The following is a 22,212-nucleotide window of genomic DNA, read 5'->3' as shown; positions in this document are numbered from 1 at the left end:
GTTGATGTAAGCAAATAGGATGGAAAGAAGGCTACACCACTAAAAAATAAGAGATACCCCTTTATCATGTTTATAGGGGGCCTACATGTTAAATACGGTATCATGAAAATTATTAGGATACCCCTTTTATTTTTATTTTAAAATATAAATTATATAAAGATTTATATATGTTCATGATGTTAGATATCATGGATATACAATTTTTATTATTTTTAATTTATTTGCACTATTTAATTGTCAATATCACCGTTTCACGTTAGTCCTGCAAGCAAGACTTCCGCCTAAATGAAGATAGGTAGTGATTACGGTACTGAGAGTTTACAACTAAAAAGCTTATGAATAGTAATTATATTTATGAGAATTTTATATTAAAATCATTGCCGGCACATTTAAACTCACCATTGCTAGCATCAAGCTTAGTCTCATGAGTGTACTCATTGGCACAGCCAACGTTTCTCTTCTTTTTCTCATATTTTTACTCAGGTTTTGATCTCGTATTTCACTACAGTACAAGAATCTGATGTCGCTACGGACGCTAAGTTCATAACAACAACATTTAAATACCCCGCATAAACCCCGCGAAAGTTAGCGTCCAGTGGTTGTACACGGACATGCGCAATGATCACGATACGATGCTACGTCATTCACTCTTACGCTGCCTTAACACATCACCATTTTCTGATCTTGTTTTTCCTAAATTATCAGTGTCTGCATCAAATAAAGTCCTGCTACTTTCCATGTGAACTTGTATACCAGTGCACCGAAAACGTAAACATTGCTAAAGAGATTGATACTCTTTCCGGCAATTGAGGTCAAAGGTCGTTCTTTTCAATTTTGGCTGAGAATCATCGTGGAAGTGGGTTCAGGTACGTCAAAATATTCGCTTTAAATCTATATAATAACTGAACCATCTTTCATTACAATTATAATATCATATAAAATAAAGGATGTACGTTTTGTTTTAATTAATTTGAAAGCCATCTGAGTGCCGGTTGCTCTGCTAAAACGGAGAGAAACAGCGATGTGTTGCAACTCCATACCATGATACATGGAGAATACGGGATTCATGCATGCATGTACTTGAGCTGCGGGGAAAAAAACACAAAAGCTGTCGAGCTCCAGCTCATTCATTTTCAAAGTCAAACCACATAAGTGTAGTGTATAATACATGATTTTTCACATTGTTCATTTTCATTGTATTCAGTTAATGCATGAATGGAAATGAAAGTGGAACTGAACTCATGAAAATTATGATTTAAACATGAAATGAACTTGATTATTTTGATGAAATGGACTGAATTTGATCATTCATTTTCAATCAGTATGAATGCAATATTCATGAATTAAAAGTAATTTTTAAAAAGAGCTATCATTTTCTTTGGAATTAGCGGAGGGGGGCCCAAATTAACAACTGAACATCAACAAAAGTCAAAAAATCGGCGCCAATAAAATTGGGACCCCCCCATTTCGGCAACAAAAATTTTATGACGCATGGGCCATATGCGTCATAAAATTTTTGGCCTTGACTTATTTTAAACAAAATATATTTTATTTGTTCCAAGAAAGAATTTCCAACAACTGAGGAGTCAATTTTTACTACAGTTAATTTCCCGACTCCAAACAAAATTTATATAAGTCATTTTTTAACCACATTCCACTGCATACATTTTCAAAATATCGTGCTCACATTCGTGGAATTATTTATCGATAAGCTGTTAAAAAAAGTAGCATAATTTGCTGAAAACTGAATCAATTCCCATCGGGTTTTCTTTCAGTGGACGCCATGATGCTTATTATTTTCAAATATTCTGACGTAAAAAGGTCATAGGTTGCGTATTTGTATAATTCGGAAAACTCCGGAAACTCCGCTGCTAAATTTCATTCATAATTCCAAAGTCGGAAGCTTTTTCCGACCGATAATGGTGGTGACGTCACCTAAAATTGAGCAATCTGCGCTTGCGCAGAGTGAAAATAACAGCGCCATTACACACTGCCGAATGCATACATCGATTATGTCCCATGGTAGTTTTCAAGTTATAATGGGACTTCCTTCAATGACCGGACTTTAGGGTACGGTGGGTAATAATAATTACGAATATTTAATAATGTCCGTTTATTGCAAAACATCCTCTAATTTAAGAAAGTCTGGTAAAAAGTCTGTGCGCCCGCACTGGTAGTACCCACAAGATGGCAGATCTTGAAATCAAGTCTTTTTAAATAAAATAAACAAACTATGATCTGTTGTCATATCTTGTGTTTTTTTGTGTCTTTTGTTGTCTTGTATAGAACCTGTTTTCACCGTAAGCCAACATGGGGGCCTACAAGTACATGCAAGAATTATGGCGCAAGAAGCAATCGGATGTGATGCGTTTCCTGATGCGTGTACGCACATGGCAACTGCGTCAACTTACTGCCATTCACCGTGCATCGCGTCCACTGAGACCCGACAAGGCTAGACAGCTTGGGTATCGTGCCAAGCAAGGTATGGTTATTTACCCAACTGTTTTGTTGGCAGTTGAAATATATGCCAAATTGTTTTCTCTGACATTATTTGCCAGCTAACTAAGTATGTATGTACGACTGAAGTGTGTAGAGAATTCTTGGAACAAATTGTAACTGTTGGCACGAAATCGGACACAATGTTATGATTTTACTTTAAAGAGGAAGCCCTGCCAGAGCAGTTCTTCTGGGGTGACCCAAAGTTCCCAAACCTGCCTGGTTATCAAATTAATCAGCAACTAGGTTATAATCTCTGAATTTGACGGATGCAGTCTGGTGGTAAGTGATGTTTTAATATTACTGCATCAATTAACACCCGAGTCATTCCATGTCAAATCAACCAATTTGTGGCCACAGTGAACACACACAAAAATTTGGTCTCGGGCATAGTCTGTCGCTTTTCAAGAAATGGCCCTTGAAGTTTGGCCCGGACCCCCCCCCCTTTGGCACTTTCATGCGAGTGAATCTGGCTCTAAATTTCAAATATCTGCTTTCCTTCCTGGTTGACATGGACTGACTGACGTCACTGACCCACCTGTCAAATTCAGAGATAACCTTGTCACTGACTAATTTGATAACCAGGCTGGTTTGGTTCAACCCAGAAGAACTGCTCTGGCGGGGCTTCCCTTGTAAATGACAGCATTTCCCCCAAACTAGTCTAGAGATAAAAAAAGCCACACTGTTTCACAATTTATTTTGGGAGGAGTCCAATTTTGAAACTTCACAAGTTGTCAGTATGCAACAGCATTTGCATTGAATTGCAGCATTCACAAAATACACTGCAAAAAAGCTGGTCATTACTAAATTCACTACAGTTAGGACCATGCATGTAGTTTTACAGTACCAGGTTAATCAGTTGTGTGTATTAAATTATGGATTCTTTATCCACAGGTTATTGCATCTACCGTGTCCGTCTGCGACGTGGTGGCCGCAAGCGCCCAGTGCCCAAGGGTGCAACCTATGGCAAACCCAACAACCAGGGTGTGAACCAGCTGAAGTTCCAAAGGAGTCTGCAATCTGTGGCCGAGGTATGTATGTAACAGCTAGCCAAGCTTTTCCTTAAATTACAAGAGATGGACCAGGCCAGGAGGAATCTAAATATTTGAAGAAAAATAAGCGACTACCGTACCGATACTGTTCCTCAAAATTTTTGCAGAACCAGGAGTTGCTTTTTACGAAACCGAGAGCCATTTTCTTTTGTTTTATTTTATCATTATTTTAAATTATTAACTCAAATTGCCTGGACTCAGTACACCGGTCGATCTTACCGCTTCCGATGTTGATTAAGATACTTCTTGCATCGATCCCGAGATGCGGAAAAACCAATAGTCATTTTGTCCCACATAAATGAATAAATAACAAAACCCCCGATCCCCGAGTGGACTCACCCATTCGGTGACGCCACACACGATAATCACCCCTTATCCTCCTTGGTTTCTAGATGAGATAGACGTGTGGATTTTTTCTTTACCAACGCTAAGTATCATTACGAACCAAAGGACGAGATATACAGTTTGTTTGTTACACTGAGGTAAAAACCAACCAGTATAGTCGCTAGGGAGATAGTTTTGACGACATTTTTCGCTAGAAAAGTGACAAAACGATCCAAAAACTTAGCTTGTATGTGTGTTTCCGCTCATATACGGGACACGTTTTAAAATGGCCGCCTTAGGACGCCATTTTATTTTTGTTCTCACGTAAAACAACTATAACAGACTAGTAAGTTACAATAGATGTTTGTACAGTACTGTGTATACATGTATGGTGAGTGATTATCGCTATGTTTATGGTGTGCTCTATCGTTATATCTTTCAGTGCACGCGCCTGATGACGCTTGAGTTACTGCTAAGAGTTCGGTGGGTTTCAAGGACCAGCCTGACAAATCTTCCCCAAAAGGTTTTCAGTTTTTCATCCCTTTGTATATATATTTTTATATCATACCACTACATCAGCGCCAGCCACTGTGCGTGTGGGTCTGTTTATTGGGCTTGAGCTTGTGTTCGGGGGTAGTGCTGCACGCTCCCGATTACTACAATGTCTAGGCCTTGTCAATCATGCCCTTCCCTGGTACCAGGGTGGGACCCGCATCCACTCTGCTACTCCCACAGGGATTGCTCTAAATCAAATAAGTGTGCTTCCTTTTGCATAGGCTTATCGGACATCCACTTCGAGGATTTAGAAAGTAGCGCTCGCTTAGGTCTTCGACACAGACAGAAGACGAAGACTAAGAAACAGAGGCCTACAGGTAAGATTGATATGGTAGGTACTAGCGAGGCAGGCAAGGGCCACGCTTAAGGTAACCTCTGGGGCTCCGGTCCCGGCAAGCAGGCGGACCCTCCGGGACTGCTAGCGAGCCCGAAGGCCTAGCAGCCAGCGAAAGCACTGACTTTACGTCTAAGCTAGTAGCAGGCAGCAGGGCGGTACTTGCCCTAACAGGCGAGTACCAGTCTACCAGTGAGATCTCTAGCGAGCTTCTTGCAGGTGGACACCCGTCTATTGCTGGCTAACGAAGCGGGTCTAGCACCGCGAAGTAGCCGGGCGACGGACAGTATGCCAAGGGTACCCCGGCTTGCCTGGGTTGAATCTCTAGCATACAGCGTGCAGCGGACTTGCCTCGCCGGTCTGTAGCACGCAGCGTGCCAGTGGAACCCGGGCTTGCCTGGGTTGATCCACGCACGCAGCACGCCTTTCGTTCCCGCAAGGGTCGTAATGAAAACGCGTGCATGGGTTTAGCAGAGACGATACCGGGCTAACGCTTCAGGTGTAGTCTTAGCAGAACCAACTGGGGTTGTCACACGGCAGCGTTCCATGGTGGGACCGCCGAGTGCTTCCCTGGGCCTTGGAATGGCTGCCGGCTGTCCTCCGGGACTGGCTAGCGGTTATACCGGGGTTGGGCTCGCAGTCTCTCACGGGACAGCGACCCAAGTGCAAACAGTGGCAGCTACCGAGACGAAGCTACGGCTTGACTTCAGTGGTAGCCACTATGCACGCGCCCATAGCTGCCGTGAGTGGTCCGCCACACACAGCGACCTTGGGCGAGGCTCAAGAGGTTAGGGTAGGTAGTTTGAACAGCCTGGCTGATCAACAACCCACTTATGTCCTCGAGAGCCAGCAGAGCGTGGGTGATCCATTACAGTCAATGGGTCAATTACCCTCTTATGATCGATCACTATCTATTCAGCGGAGCATGGCTCCATTGATTGATACTGCCTATTCAGGTAGCGAGGTGACTGATCGAGGGTATACACGCTCAGCTACCCGTGATACTAGGCAAGCTCCTTTTAGCCAAGGGACAGCCAGTATGGCGGGTACCCATACACACGGCTTGATCCTCTAGCGGGAACGCTGTGAGGCATGGGTACAGTGGCACGCAGCCGGGAGCCCTACCGGGCACCTACGCTACAACCACGCAGGTACCGCAGTACTCGTCCTGGTTACCACAGTCTCTGTGGCAACAGGGGAGGCGGCACTGGTACTGCCGTTCCATGGGGCTTCCCTGGTGGCGGATCCTTTCAGGGTCAGCTACCAACAGGGTATGCCCGTGGTATCCGCCGCAGGGTGGTTTCTTCCACGGTCTTCCACCGTGGCAAGTGCCGCCTAGCGTTGGGCAAGCAGTACCACCAGTTGTTACCCAACCCGGGCGGCGAGTGGCTAACCCTGATACAGCTCAGGGTAGGCCGCACACTGCTATGGCTAGGCGACAGCAGCGAGAGCGCGGCGGATCCCGGGTGCTATAGCTAGCATCTCGGGTCTAGCGGGAGTACTCCCTCTTCTGCTGGTGTTCAGTTGGCTAGCCACACGGTGGCGACACCTCCCTGTCCACCTTCAGATGCCCGTCGTCAGACCTCTTCCTCATCAGAGAGTGAGTCAGAGTCTGAAGGCGAGGGAAAGGAGTCGGAAGATGAAACCAGTAGCGACTCACAGTCTGTTGAGACTGTGCAGCTAGCTTCAGGTATCCTTCCCCGCTTCCCGTGAGGAACTCGCTAGCAATGGTCTGCCTGCGGACACCGCTGAGGTGATGAGCCGTGTGGCCCAAGGTTTGGGCCTGGCTTTCTCTCAGGAGGAGTCCGTTCAGGAGGACCAGGGCATCTTTTCAGTAGGATGCCCAGCTAGCTGGCGTCCACACAAGGGTCGCCCGCACTTGCATTCCCGGCGGACCTCAAGCGTAGGTTGCGTAGAGCGGGCCGGCACGCTGGAGCTTCGCCGCCGCGTGCTTGCACGCTTCCACCGCGTGTTTCGCAGGAGGACTACGAAACCTACCTCAGGGTCCCTGACATGGATCCAGGCGTTGCAAGCGCCTGCCGCTAGCGGCTAAGGCGACGGGTCGTTTCTCCCCAGTGGGAGGAGGAGCTAAAGCTCATCGATAAGCGCAGCACGCCGCTTATCAGAGTCTCTAGCGCCGCTACCACGCTTGCCGAGCACCTCGGTAGGAAGGTAGCGAACGACCACGGGCAACGTCGAACTCTTCCGCGAGGTTAATCTGTTAGCGGTGCTAACAGCTAACCTCAACGAGAGTTCTATGGGCCTAGCCCATAGGATGTCATCTCGCCGCCGGAGAATGCCTGTCTGTCCCTCCAGTCAACTTACGGCTCCGACTTTGCTGATGCAATGAAGAAGTCAGACTCGGTGGGACAGGGGCTACTTTGGACAGGCCTTTTGCGCACGGTTGAGGACCGGGCAAAGAAGGCCACCAATGAGAGCACTCTGAAGAAGTCGGAGGCTGCCCTGACCAAGGGAAGGGCAGTAAGGTAAGAAGAAGCACAAGAAGAAGAAGTCTTCTAAGCGTTCTTCAGCGCCAGCTCCGGCTTCAGCAGGACGCGCACCACAGACTACACCGAGCCCGAGGCTACTCCAGCACCTCCCAAAAAGACTGGGAAGCGCAAGAGTAGTGCTGGACCAGATGGCAAGCCCCCAAGAAGAGCCGTTCTTCTAAGGGTGGCAAACCAGATCGGTCCTGAGGGCACGGGCGGTCGACAGTCCATGCCGGCAGGTTTGACTTCCACAGGGATTCCCCTGTGGGCGGTCCGCTGTGCATTACGCCCAGAGATGGCATGCCATCTCACCGGGCGCCTGGGTATTGTCAGTGGTCAGTGGGGGTTACAGGCTGGAATTTACCAGCCACCCTCGTGGCGCCTGCACAATTCAGAGGTCCACGGTAGTGCCGCCAGACGGCCCCCAGCGCCGGGCACTACTGTCAGAGGTCACTCAGCTTCTCACGGCAAGCGATTGTCCCGGTCTACCCCCTTTCACCAAGGGTTTTTGGAGCACGCTTTTTTCTGGCTCCAAAGAAGACCGGCGATTGAGGCCCATTCTGAACCTCAAGCCGTTGAACGAGTTCATCAGGCCCAAGAGGTTCAGAATGGAGACTCTCGCCGGTGCTAGCCTGCCCCATCAAGGGTATGTGGGCGGCATCGCTAGATCTCTCGGACGCATATCTGCATGTTCGATCGCACCTCAAGATCAGAGGTTTCTACGCTTCAAGGTACAGGGTCAAACTTACCAGTTTCGATGCCTGCCATTCGGCTTGTCCACCTCCCCAGAGTGTTTACACTCCTGGTCAGGGCGGTGGCAGCGCATCTGAAGCGCAGGGGAGTCAACATGTGTTGCTACCTGGACGATTGGTTCATTTACGGACGCACCCCACTGGAGACACAGTGTCTCGTGGAGTTAGTAGTCCGCACGGTGCCGGACCTGGGATTTCTGATCAACGTCAAGAAATCCAATTTGGTCCCGACGCAGACACCACTATTCTTAGGGGCCCAGATCAACCTCAAGGAGGGAGATCGCGGCGCCCTCACCCGAGAGGGTGACGAACATGGCGAGGTGTGCCCGACTCTTGGCCGAGTCAGAGGGAGCACCGCTGTGGCATGGATGAAGGTTTTGGGCCTTATGGCCAGTATGGTAGACCTCGCACCGCACTGCCGCTTTCACATGAGGCCTATACAACTACACCTTCTAGCCTTTTACAGGCCCAGTCGTCACCCAATATCCCTCGCGGTTCCGATGTCGGAGATCGCGCGAGAGGAACTCTGGTGGTGGACCCATCAGCCCAATTTGACTCAAGGTGTCAGGTTCCTGCACCAGCGTGCGGCCACGTAGTGACGACCGACGCAGTCAAAACTGGGCTGGGGGCCACATCCACGGGACTCAGTCTCGGGCCTATGGTCGGCCACGGAGACGGAGTTCCATATCAACCTTCTCGAACTTTGGGCAGTGGAGAGAACTCTCCAGCATTTCGAGAAGGTGATCGTGGATCTCATATCGTTGTCCAACGGACAACACAACCGTGGTGGCCTACCTCAACAGACAAGGGGGCACAAGGTCACCACGGTTGTGCCTGCACGCACTACGCCTGATAGGGTGGTGCAAGGCCAGGCAGATTACGTGAGAGCGATGCACATAGCGGGAGTCACCAACATCCTCGCGGACGATCTGTCACGAGGAAAGGTGTCGGGACCTACAGAATGGTCCCTTGCTCCGCAGGTCGCCCAGACGATCTTCGAGGTGATTTACCTCTCCTCGATAGATTTGTTCGCATCTCATCGCAATCATCAGCTGCCGGTGTACTGCTCGAGGGTCGCAGACCCACAGGCATTCGCCGTGGACGCTCTGTCCGTAGACTGGGGAGGAATGACTGCTTACGCTTCCCCGATCTCGCTACTCGCAAGGGTGGTGACCAAGATCGGGAGGGAGGATTGCAACGTCATTCTGATAGCACCGTTCTGGCCGAAACACCTGTGGTTTCGACCGATGGTGGATCTACTTGCGGCACAGCCGCGAGTACTCCCCGAAAGTTACCAAATCTACTCCGGATGCCCGGGAGAGGTACCAAGTCTACCACTAGAGCACCTGCAGTTAGCTGCATGGCCCTTATCAGGGAACGGCGGCGGAGGGAGGCTTTTCATCAGAAGCTGCTTCTCTCATCGCCGGGGTAGACGAGAGTCTACCCTCCGTGACGTATAGTCAGCGTTTGGCTCCCTACTACGCATGGTGCGATGAGCGAAATACACCTCCCACTAGAGCCTCTGTGCCTCTAGTGGCAGATTTTCTGACAGAAAAGTTCAGGTCAGGACTTCAGCAGGCAACGATAGCCAACTATAAGTCAGCCATTCTCTCGATTCATCGAGGATTCAAGACGGGTCGACTATCAATTCAGATGGGTCCCTAAGTCTTCTTCTCGACGGTATGTTCAACGAGCGCCCACCGAAAGGAAGGTGGTCCCTCCATGGGACCTCAACACAGTCTTGAGTATATTAAGGGTCCCCTTTTGAGCCCCTGTCAAAAGCGACCTTAAATACGTCACTCTTAAGGCGGCCTTTCTTCTGGCGTTGGCTTCGGGACGGCGCTGCTCAGAGTTGCACGCAGTCTCAAGTCGGCCTCCGTGATTACTAACAACGGGCGACGCTGTTTCTTCGCCGGATTTCCTTGCAAAAAATGAGCGAAGTACATTCCGACACTCGCCCTCTTCCTCCCCAGTATTGGGCAGGGTTCATCAATAGCCGAAGACAGGTTGTGGTGCCCGTGAGGGCGCTACAGCACTACCTTGGCCGAACACAAACCTTAAGAGGGGCTCATGACCGCTTATTTATCACTCACGCAGAACCGCACGGTCCAGCCGCTAAACAGACTCTGGCACGGTGGCTGGTCCAGGTGTTGAGTGGACTGGGCGGCAAAAGACGCCGCCCCAAGGCCCACTCAACCAGATCTATCTCATCTTCGTGGGCCTACCATAGGGGGGTCCCCATAGAAGAGATTTGTCAGGCTGTGTCTTGGAAGAACCCGTCGTCCTTTTCCACGGTTTACTACAAAAACGTAAACCAACGACCAGGCGATAAGTTCTCCAGGGCCATTCTGCGGAGATAATATGGTGGTTGGGTATCAGGTGTTTTGCGGACAATCAGAATTCCAACATGGTAAGAACCAGTGTTTCTATTTTAACCACTGAACTTTCAGTTCAGGGTTTTTGTCTGTTCACGTAGTCTTTCTGTTTCCGCCGTGAGGGGGGAAATAGTTTGACCTCGCGATTACCATGCTACCCACTCTCCCGATCCTTATCAGATGCTGGCCAATCTTGTACCTCCATCCGTCGGTTACTTGCTAGATCGATCTTTCAGATGTTGATGCAAGAAGTATCTTAATCAACATCGAACGGTAAGATCGACCGGTGTACTGAGTCTAGTCCCAAACAAAAATGTTTGGTAGACTCATAACCGTGCGATCTTACCTTTCCGATGTTGATTATCTCGACCTCGCCGCCCCTACAAGTTTGGCCGAGTAGGGGCTGCCCAAGTCGGATAAGGGGTGATTATCGTGTGTGACGTCACCGAATGGGTGAGTCCACTCGGGGATCGGGGTTTTTGTTATTTATTCATTTATGTGGGACAAAATGACTATTGGTTTTTTCCGATCTCGGATCGATGCAAGAAGTATCTTAATCAACATCGGAAAGGTAAGATCGCACCGGTTATGAGTCTACCAAACATTTTTGTTTGGGACTAGTATCATCCACCTCCTGCTGGTCAAAATAATAAAAATAATATTAATAAAATGCTGCCCTCTATCAGTCATCAATAATTCACAACCATCTCAGTGGTCACTGTTTTCTTTAATCTATGGGTCACATGAATCAATGGCTGCCACACAATTTCAACATCACTGTAGCATCTGTTAATAACTTTGGAGTGATTTTCGATGGGGCATTGGGTAACTAATATTTTGTCCAATGACATGTTTTGAGACAGGTTCGAAAAAAAATTGCTTGACATGAGGGGACTATGATGGAAGGGGTGTATGATCTTGTATGAGGAGGTTGTATATGGTCATTTTCACGGTAAAGGGTGTAACTTTGTATTTTTAACATTTTGATCCGTAGTGTTCTAATAAAGCCACAGAATTCCATGATTTTTGGCCACATAAGTCATCTAGTTAGCAGCTACCTTGGGTAGCATAATCATCTTTGGGAGTTACTGCGTTCAGTTTTAGCAGGCTTACATGTACTTAATATTGCCCAAACAGTAACATTTTTGTAAAGCCCTGTGTTTTCTTCAGTTAGTTCATGGATAATTTTTCTTATAAATCCTGATAGTACGGTCATATGTTCAGTAAACACTGCCACATTAGATTTAATTGTGAACAGCCCTGTATTTTTGAGAACCGGACTTCGATATTTGTCGTTTTGGAGGCTTCATTTTCCGTTAACAATTGTTAACAAACTTTGTGGGTATAGGCCTACCTTTGGTTCATAATTCTTGGTTATTTCTTCACTTCTTTTTGATTCATAACAGTTGATATCTTAACTTGAAATGGGTAACAAAAATTAGTCTATTTGCAAGCTTTTAAAATTTTTATAAATTCTTGACTTCAAAGAGCCATTTTTCCATTAACTTTTTGAAGCCTCCGGAACAAACTGTTCAGCAAGCTTGGGCAAATATAAATAAAAGAGCTCATCCAATCTATTTATCAAAATGTAGCAAAGTAGATCCTCAAGTCACTTGTTTTTAAATCGTGGAGATATATATCACCGTTTGAAAATGGGACCCAATACAAACTTTCCGTTAACAATTGAAGCCTCCGAAACAAATGAAGCCTCCGAAACAACAATAAGATTAATTATCATCTATGCATATCTAAATTGGTGTGTTTCATACTGATATCTGCATTGTAATTGTTACTTGATATGTGCAGAATGTCATAAATTAAAAAAATTGTTGATATTATGGTTAATGTTTGAAAAATATACTGATACCCAAAAAAGCCTGTTTCGGAGGCTTCACATGCAAGTTAACACCATACAACAAATGGGTGAAAAAATTAACATGTGATAAATCTACAATATCTGCCGCATAGAATTATTGATTCAATACACACAAGAAAATCCCAACAGTGTTGTTTTCAAAAAAACTACTTCTGCAATGTTTAGCCATTGTTTAACATGAAGCCTCCGAAAAAAAAAAAAAAATGACTTGCTGTGATAATTTAATTTTTTTCACAACTGAAATTCAATACTAAAAAGCAAAGCATGAAAATTGGTAATTGTGATATTTTTTACCTATTTTTTCATGTCAACTTGTAGTAGTTAGCCAAATATTTTACTTTTATGATCACCTGTGTTGTTTACTGAAGCCTCCGCAACACAAATCGCTTGAATTGCTAATTCTAAAAATAACTCCAATTTCTGTGAAACTTGGCTGGGAGGTTCCTTTCATCAAGTAGTATTTGTACATGAAGTTAGACATTCAAATTATTTTAGGAACCCAATTAAAACTTTAAAAAAATATGTTTAACCCTAACCCTACCCGTGGTTTTTTGGCTATCGGAAGGGAAAGAAGGAAATGAAAAAGGAGAGAAGATGAAGAAGAAAGTCACTTGGCACCCCCGGGATTTCGAACCTCGGACCCCTCGCATGCCACGCAGAAGATCCCCAGCATGTAGTTAGACAGGTGACGCTGGTCCGCCAACGATTCCCTGGGTATATATGAGTTGGTCTGATTGCGCCATCAAGTCCCGTGGAATGCATGCACGCAGAGTGGTTTTAATAGTGAGCTTTAGTGAGTCCTAGTTCTATTAGGGTTAAGAAGGCATATGGGGAAAATATGCATGGTCCCTAACCCTACCCGTGGTTTTTTGGCTATCGGAAGGGAAAGAAGGAACGAAAAAGGAGAGAAGATGAAGAAAGTCACTTGGCACCCCCGGTATTCGAACCTCGGACCCCTCGCATGCCACGCAGAAGATCCCCAGCATGTAGCTAGACAGGTGACGCTGGTCCGCCAACGATTCCCTGGGTATATATGAGTTGGTCTGATTGCGTCATCAAGTCCCGTGGAATGCATGCACGCAGAGTGGTTTTAATAGTGAGCTTTAGTGAGTCCTAGTTCTGTTAGGGTTAAGGTTGGGAAATTTCCATTGTAAATGACACTTGATGTTAACAATTTTCAAAACTGCAATTACAAACATAGCAAAACATGGTATAAAATTTAACTTATATCTGTTGACTTACTTTGGAATGGGATTCCAGCTTTCATGTCATAATTTTCTGAGCTTATGTAAAATATATTTTTTCTTAGATTTTAACCAAAATGTTACGGAAATGTCAAATTTTTATTAGAAATCAAAAGGTTTAAGCCTTGAAACATTATTTTACTGGAATTTAAGTTGCTTCTATGCATGATTTCAGTAAACAGAAACATATTTAAGTGGTTTGAAATTTTGACCCTAAAAATCAAAAGTTACACCCTTTACTGTGAAAATGACCATATTGTATAGGAGCTTCTCAGTTAAAACATTCAATTTCATGAACAACAAAAACTTTTGTTTTTTACTTTGTAACAGGAGCGAGCTGGAAGGAAGTGCGGTGCCCTGCGCGTGTTGAACAGCTACTGGATTGCCGAGGATTCCACGTACAAGTACTATGATGTGATTCTCATCGATCCTTTCCACAAGGCCATCCGACGCAATCCAGACTCGCAATGGATATGCAACCCTGTACACAAACACAGAGAACTCCGAGGCCTCACATCAGCAGGTGAGTGAAGGGTTTAGCTTCCTGATTGGGGGATGGCCAAACTGGTTGATGGTGGTGCACTGAACAAAGGCTTTAATACAAAATTGAATTTGTTCCTTATTCTAGCCAGGAAAGAGCAATATGCTTGCCTGAGGAAATTAAATAGTGATATAATCACAGATAATTAAATGTCTGCCCACAATGACAAAGCAACATATGATCAATTCAACATCATCAATTAATATGAAGTGATGCAGTGATTTTAATATTGAAATACTAGCCCAATTTTGCAAAAATGTTTACAAAAATATTGTGAAAGATTCAGTTCTGTAGCCTTGAATTGCTTGACCAAGCTGCAAGGCAAGCAAATCTGGTCTTCTTCACGTGGGGTCCGTTTCTCTAAACATTACGAAGCTTCGTAAGCCTCAAAATCGTTCGTAACTTGCGACGAGTCGTCCCTTCGTAAAGTTACGTCTAGTATTGGGTATTTGTAATTTTACAAATGGTTAGTTGAGTTATGAAGGGTTAAAGGTTTAGTGAAGTGGACCCCTGATAACTTTGTTTCATGTGCATGAGGTCATAACCTACAATAATTTGAAATGGTGCCCTGATGAATGAAATTAGATAACTGTAAAGCTGAATGCAATATTATATACACATACAAAATGGGGATGTAGTGGATTGTGTCCTTTTTATAATGCACTTTGAGCAAGAAATTTACTATTCTCTTTGTTTTGATTGTTTCTGCAGGCAAGAAGAGCCGAGGTTTAGGCAAGGGACACAAATACAAGCAGACCATCGGTGGCTCACGCAGGGCAGCCTGGAAGAGGCGCAACACTGTCAGTCTCAAGCGTTACCGATAAACATTTTAGGCAACCATAGAAATCACTGAAACAATAAAAATCTGATTGTACAAAGAGGATAATTCTATTGTGTCAAATGTGTATTGATTCTGTCTCACTGGTAAGGCACTTAATTTAAGAAACTTACGGCGGTACTACACCCCTTGATAAATTTGTAACTATTTTTGCATTTTTCTCAAAAAATAGTAACACACTGGTAATAAAAGTTATTTATATTATAGGGGCAAAGAATCCAATTACTTCACTGAAATTTCAGTGATTCAAGACAAGTGGTTCATTATATATGTTAAGAAATGAGGTAAATTGTAGCGGTACCTCTTTTCTTATAAATAATGTACCGCTTGTCTTGAGTCACTGAAATTCCAGTGTAGTAACTGGATTCCTTGCCCCTATAATATTCATAACTTTTGTTACCAGTGTGTTATTTGTTGAGAAAAATGCAAAAATAAAATAGTCAAATTTATCAAGGGGTGTAGTACCACCTTAAGGGTTCAATTTTGTCAATAATTGGGAGGATCTTCGTCAAGTCAATCTTCGCAAGAGTATTCTATACAAAAACATGCAAGAATCTGTTGACTCGTTATGTTTGCGAGAATCGACCATGCCTTGAAAATATGGCAAAATTGAGTCCTTTTTTAATTGAAAATTGCTGTTTTTGAAACAAATTCACGTCCTGAGATACAGGGTGTATCAAAATGATAGTTCTCCATCTGTGTTTTGGTATTTTTTAGGTGTCTCTTTCAATCATTCCATTGGATCTGAAATTTCTTTACACTTGATATTCCAATGGTGTATTTGCAGGAGACAGGTATTTCAAAAACACTCAAGAGAACAAACATTTTGTTACAGCCTGTAAATGCTTGGAAGATTCATGTGCTTGGCTAATTCTGTGATACTTGACAAGTAAAGGATCAACTAAAATTGATGAAGTTGATGACTATGGTATCAAAATGTGCAGAACATGTTAAAAATAAATGCATGTAGGGATATCTTTAGAAATGACGCAGATTTGGAGTTGGGGGATCAAAAGTGATCCTTGCAGGTCGCAAAAATGAAACCCTTTTGTAAGACCCACAAATCAGGTGGGGTACTCCAGTTTGGTTTGGATGGTGCTGATGAGAATTGTTTGGGGGGGGGGGAATTAGGATATTTTCTGAAGAAATGACCATTCATATACCAAAATTGGGCATTGGTATGCCGAAATTGCAACCCATGTTTGTGGCACATCCAAGGCATTAGCCAGAGGGGTGTCATTGGGGTGTCCAAAATGGTCAAAAATACCGTATTCTACAAAATCGTGGGTGTCCACTTCCTATTCACTCCATTGTAAAAATCAGAATTTTAGGGTGTCCAAATTGAAAACAGGGTGTCCAAATGACACCTGGACACCCTTCTGGCTAATGCCTTGGGCACATCCCTGTATGTATGGCATCTCATCGTTATGAATTCAGCAGACAGCCAAATCCAGATTCAACTTTTGGTAAATTCATGTTATGCATGCCATGCCAGGGTTGTAGCTATGCTGGGCGGACCCACCCGGCACAAAAAAAAATGTATTTAAATTTTTTTTGTTAAAAATGATTTTTCATCAAAAAAAAAATTTTTGGGGGTGATACCCTTAAGCAGGCCCCTAGACCCCGGCCATAAGCGCTTGAGAGCACCATGCACTCCGCCGCAATAATTTGCCACCTGGCATAGAAATTGGCCTAGCTACAACCCTGATGCATGCATTATTTTTGAATTGGAGAACAAAGGATCAATGCTTTACATACGAGGGTGGCATTATGGGCATATATATAATTATTTTTAAACGGAGATCAGACAATAAGAGCGTAATGCAATTAATCAAGAGGGCGGCATACAGGGTTGGCTCGTGTACAGGTGCATCGCAGTACGGTCGATGATGATAACTATTTCAAAATAAATATGCTGCCCTCTAAAGGTAAAGCATTGATCCCTTGTTCTCCAATTAAAAAATAAGGCACGTGTTACATGAATTTACCAAAAGCCTAATCCTGATTCGGCTGTCTGCCAACATGCCTGCCAACCGTTCCGATTTAATCGGATTCGTTCCGATTTTTGAGGTCAAAGGTCACAAAAATCGGAAAAATCCGATTTTGAAAATGCAAAAAAAAAAAAAAAAAAAAAAGTTTTCATAGGTTTTTGGCGACTTTAGAGAACCACTGGACCTATTCTGAAGTGCTAGGATCATAAGGATCATTCACAGTTAATTTGAAAAAAATTACAGTTTGTTATTTTTAATATGCAAACCATTAACCAATATTTACCTCTTCATGTAGCACATATTATAAATGCATGGAAAACCAATGCATCTATAATATGTGATACATGAAGAGGTAAACACTAGTTAATGGTTTACATATTAAGGATAACAAACTGTAATTGTTTTCGTAATTTTTTTTTCAAATTACCTGTGAATGATCTTAGCACTTCAGAATAGGTCCAGTGGTTCTCTAAAGTTGCCAAAAACTTTGAAATTTTTTTTTTTAAAAATTAGATAAAGAAAGTTAATTAAAAAAAAATTTTTAATTTTTTTCCAACCTTGAATAACAAGTAATTTAGGGTCTATAACTTCTTTTTTCCAAAGTTTTGTTTCGCTTCTCGCTTCACTCTAATTAGACACCGACCTTAGTTCGAAGGTTGGCAAGTATGCGCCGTTACGGGTGAGCGCGTGCTTCACGCGCACCCTGTACAGATTTGTATTTTTACAATGTTGGCAGGTATGTGCCAAATTCATAACAATATGTTCTGAGCAATTGAAATAACAACTGTTATGACCATTTGCATACAAACGATGACCTGGGGGTTATATAATTCGCCGCCGAAGTGATGTAATAATTGGATCAACTGCATGAAGCATAGGCAGGGCATAATATAACCGTATCGCGATCGCATTTTGCTGCACAATCTAGCCAAATTGCTATGCAATCACACAAACATATATGTCATTGCCATACATAATTGCTACAAATTAAACTCAATCATCACAATTTTGCTATGCAAAACTCTTTACACTATAAAATTATGCCCTGGCAATAGATGAAAACATTTTTGAATATATCGTGCTTCACAACAAGCAGGTTGCACTCATCACCACCTGTGTATGTCTGCAATCAGATTGAATACAATACCGCTCTTTTCAAAGATACTAATCTTACACAGACTCTTACAGGTGCGAGTGATCAGCATGATATGGTTCGATGTAGAGGTACCGTGTGAATGTACTAGTGCAGCACGATGTAATCAATATGGTAGTTAATCCGATTATAACATCATTTCGCCGGCGAATACTGACTGGGGTACAACTCTTTATGATCTTTTTGTCCCAGTGAAGTAAATTTTGGAAGCAGGTCTGGGACAAGATTACAAATTTTGTTCCTGTACACCGTCACCCTGTATGGAACCTGACAGCAATCCAAAGAATTAGGAATCCCATTTTCATGTATAGTCCTTTAAATTAATGAAACCTTTCAGACTTCAAATAGAGTACAAATGTGCGGTTATAATGATGTATGTACGGTTATTTTAATTACATCACTCAATCCAGCTCATCAGCAAGTTGCAATCATAAATGGTAAGAATAATATTATAAAACTCCTGATCCAAACATGTTGAAAGGTGGGTGCATGGTCCAACATGGTACATTGTATTTTCTGACTCAAATTCAGACCCATCACCCAAAAAGTACAGTCAAGTTAGACGGATATTACCGGTAGATATTCGAAGTACACAGATAAATAATGTTCGTTCCAGATGGATTTATACAAAGCGCATTTATGAGTAGGATATTTGCTGTCGAAGTGATAATAATCGGATTATTACCATAGCAATATAGATGAATACACTTTTTGACTATATCGCACCCTGCACTGCAACGTTCACGCGGTACCTATGCATTGAACCATATCATTCTGATAACTTGCACCTGTAACTCTGTAAGTATCTTTGAAAAGAGCGGTATTGTATTCAATCTATGATTGCAGACATACACAGGTGATGAGTGCAACCTGCTTGTAGTAGTGCAGGGCGATATAGACTAATCCAATTTCACGCATTCCTACACCTCAATGGCAGCCATAGCTGGGTCCCGCCTGGGTCTATCCCACCTAAAATGTGAAATGATGCGGCCTCGGCAGGAATTTTAAACTGCATTCCATCACCCGTGTTACACGTAGACAAAAGAATGATGAAAATTTACAACACAATACAATATAACATTGATTTTTAAGGGGCTCTAATTCACCCAATTGGGTAGTCACAACACCAGTTTGGTGCAGGGGGACCCAGTAATGGCCGAATGATTCTGACCATAACTTGGCTCGTTGGATTCGTCTGTAGTCAAAATTGTATTCATCTATTGCTATGGTAGTTAATCCGATTTATTACGCCACTCGACAGCTTAATAGTCTGTTAGGGGCAAATCCAATCTGTGTGAATCGAACATCATACAATCTGTGTGTCCAATATCCAATATCCGTCTAACTTTACTGTGCTCACCCAAACATTCTTAAGTTTTGAATGAAATTGCTCCAGCAGTTTGGTTTCTAGCAGCAAAATATTTTGGTGAAAGCTCATACATTTTGGCCTGGAATACACAAATGTATGTTGTGTTTAAGCTGTATGACCAAAAACTTGGTAGTTTGGTGGTTATACCAACCCAGTCGTGTGCTGTTCTATAGGCCACACGGATGACACACATTTTGCATCTAAAATCAAAATCACTGGAGCAATTTAACTCAAAATTTGGAATAAGAATGCTTGGGTGATAAGTATACTGATGACCAGACCACACTCTGCACATAAAACCAGTGGTAGAATGGTCTATTCCAGTTGAAATCCACACCACTTAAGTTGCCCATTCAGGTAACCAAGGGTGAAAAGGAGTCAGGAGTCATTTGGCCTCAGAAACTCTGAAATGGCCCCTGGTTCCATCTTAATTTTAGTAGATCAGGGGATACTTCTCACAAAACTGGCCCCTGGATAGTGAACCAAAAATATCTAATTCAAAGCAACAAGTGCTACTCATCCAGCACATCTTTATTTTTACTGACCCCTTGGTGATTGAAATTTATCGATCCAGATGCCATTTTTATGTAAAAGTAGACCCTGTCCATCACTCCTTATTTTCACCCCTGGTAAGGGACCCCTTGTTCATCCAAAGTGGCCCTTGGTTCACTCCAGATCTTGGTGAACCAGGGTCCATGCACTTTTTTGCCAAAGTGGTCCCTAGTTCAAGCTCTCTTATTTTCACCCTTGATGGTAACTCCAATTGAAATTCACACTCCTTGTAGCACCTTGTGGAAGGTTAAGTTAAAGTCTTCCATCATAGGGAGTGTATGGATTTCAACTAACCCATTTTGGGCTCCTTCTAACACAAATTACAAACAACACATTATATTCAGATGTACATTCTTGAATTGACCTTTAAAAATGTTGGCTAATTTCGACACTCCTTAAACCACTTTTATTCAAGACAAATCATCACAAATGTAATCTGAAGTACAAGTAGCATGCATTGAGGTATTCAAGAAGTGCATGTAGCATGCAGTACATTTAGGTATTCAAAATGTACAGAACATATAATTTATTTACACTTCAATTTACATCATGTACTAAAACTTACAAGCTATAATGTGTGATTTGCATAAGTACAGATTCTTATTTAAATTTTAGTTTTCACTGATCACATTGTCCCCTTCAATTTCAAGCCAAACAAATGAGGTAAAACAAAGAAAATTGCTATTTCATTCCTGCGCCTACAATGTGTGTATTACAGGCATGAGAATTTCCAGTTAAAAAGCTGGAACCAGCTTTTTGTGATGTCAAAATTCGCACAATTTTATTTATTTTCAGGCGTTTTTGGCCAATTTTATGCACTTTTCCAGCTTTTTTTTAATGAATGTGTATTCTCATGCCTGGTATTAGCTCGCCGCTCATATTATTATCATGAATATTGGCGTAGCTTCACACAGCTAGGATGACCAAACAAGACATAAGACGAATAGCGATATGCACACAGTTTATACGTCACTAATGCAATAATACACGCGTACTCGATGTGGTTAGCCCCCCCTCCAACGGCGACCCCCTATCACAAAACCACTTGCCTGTAGTCAATGCACTTCAGGCTTACTCTTTCACATGGTATTTTAGTACACCATTGGGCATTACAATCATGCAAAAAGTAGAAATTCAACAAAAATTGAGGGCGTCTCTGTGGAGCAAACAGTGGCGGCGCCACGGGGCGGGGAGGGCATGAGGGGGCAAATGCCCCCAGTCAGAACGCTTGCCCCCCTATTGCCCCCCCAGTAAAAACCCAAAATTACGAAAATTTCACCTTTTTGCTGTAATTTGTTGATTTTGCCCCCGAAATTCACTTTGACCCTCAATGACCCCCAGAACAAAATTCCTGGAGCCGCCACTGGGAGCAAATCACACATTATGGCTTTAATACAATCATGCAACAGTATCCCAACGATACCCATAAGTCGTCTTCTCAATATAGCTACAATTTAACAAAATGAAATTAATATTAAACAGTACTGAAGTTCAGTTGATCATACACATAACACAAATGGGTTTACTTCACTCAAAGTTAATTATTATTTGGTATGTATGAGGCAAAAAGCATATCAACTGGTCCATGGTTCAACTCTATTCAGTCACTTTTGTGACACTTAGACAAAAGTGGCCCAAGCGGTTTTCAGACTAGCTAACATAATTGGCCATATCTTCTACCATCAATTTTATTGGAATAAAGCTTATATCTGGTGGCTAAAGAAATTATCTTGATAGACATTATAAATATCAAACCAAAAAATAAGCGGCATACTTGCGTCATTCTATTACAAATGTACAAATTTTATTGCTACACCCTGTAGTAGCCCTACTATAACTAAGGCCTTTTAAACACACTATATCCGATAACCGCTAAAACCCAGTGACCGCTCCACTGGGGAAGCAGTCACTGGGTTTAGCAGTTCTCTGGATATAGCCAGGTTTTAGGATATATAGCATGGTTTGGGATCACCACAGTCAAAAGGCCCTATACTAGTAGGGCTAGTGCCTCAGAACTCAACATCTGATCCAAAATATCCTGAAAAACTGGGGTGGGGAAATGAAGTAAAAGCAAACCTTTTACATAGGAATTATACAAATCTGTATCTAAAAGTTTATTCCCAAAATTTAAGTTGTTTCCAATTATGTGTATTACACTACTCCATAGGCCACTGTGTTGAATTAGGTTCTTGTAGAACGTAATTCAAAATTGGCGATATTTTTGCTAAACAAATTAATTTAAAATGCCCTAACTCCACTTCATTCATATTT

The 22,212-nt window shown here is 43.1% G+C and overlaps 1 protein-coding gene across 1 annotated transcript; it reads left to right on the top strand.

The window, feature by feature from the left end:
* The first annotated feature begins 716 nt into the window (after positions 1-716).
* On the top strand, positions 717-14,924 carry LOC140165775 (large ribosomal subunit protein eL15-like). The gene is made up of 5 exons (XM_072189099.1): positions 717-866; positions 2,287-2,482; positions 3,391-3,527; positions 13,828-14,020; positions 14,750-14,924. The coding sequence occupies exons 2-5, from the start codon at positions 2,311-2,313 to the stop codon at positions 14,860-14,862; spliced, it is 615 nt and encodes a 204-aa protein (XP_072045200.1). The 5' UTR covers positions 717-866; positions 2,287-2,310; the 3' UTR covers positions 14,863-14,924.
* Positions 14,925-22,212: the final 7,288 nt, after the last annotated feature.

The sequence above is a fragment of the Amphiura filiformis genome, chromosome 12, assembly GCF_039555335.1.
Source record: "Amphiura filiformis chromosome 12, Afil_fr2py, whole genome shotgun sequence".
NCBI classification, from domain to species: domain Eukaryota; kingdom Metazoa; phylum Echinodermata; class Ophiuroidea; order Amphilepidida; family Amphiuridae; genus Amphiura; species Amphiura filiformis.
This window is presented reverse-complemented; position numbering and strand designations above follow the sequence as displayed.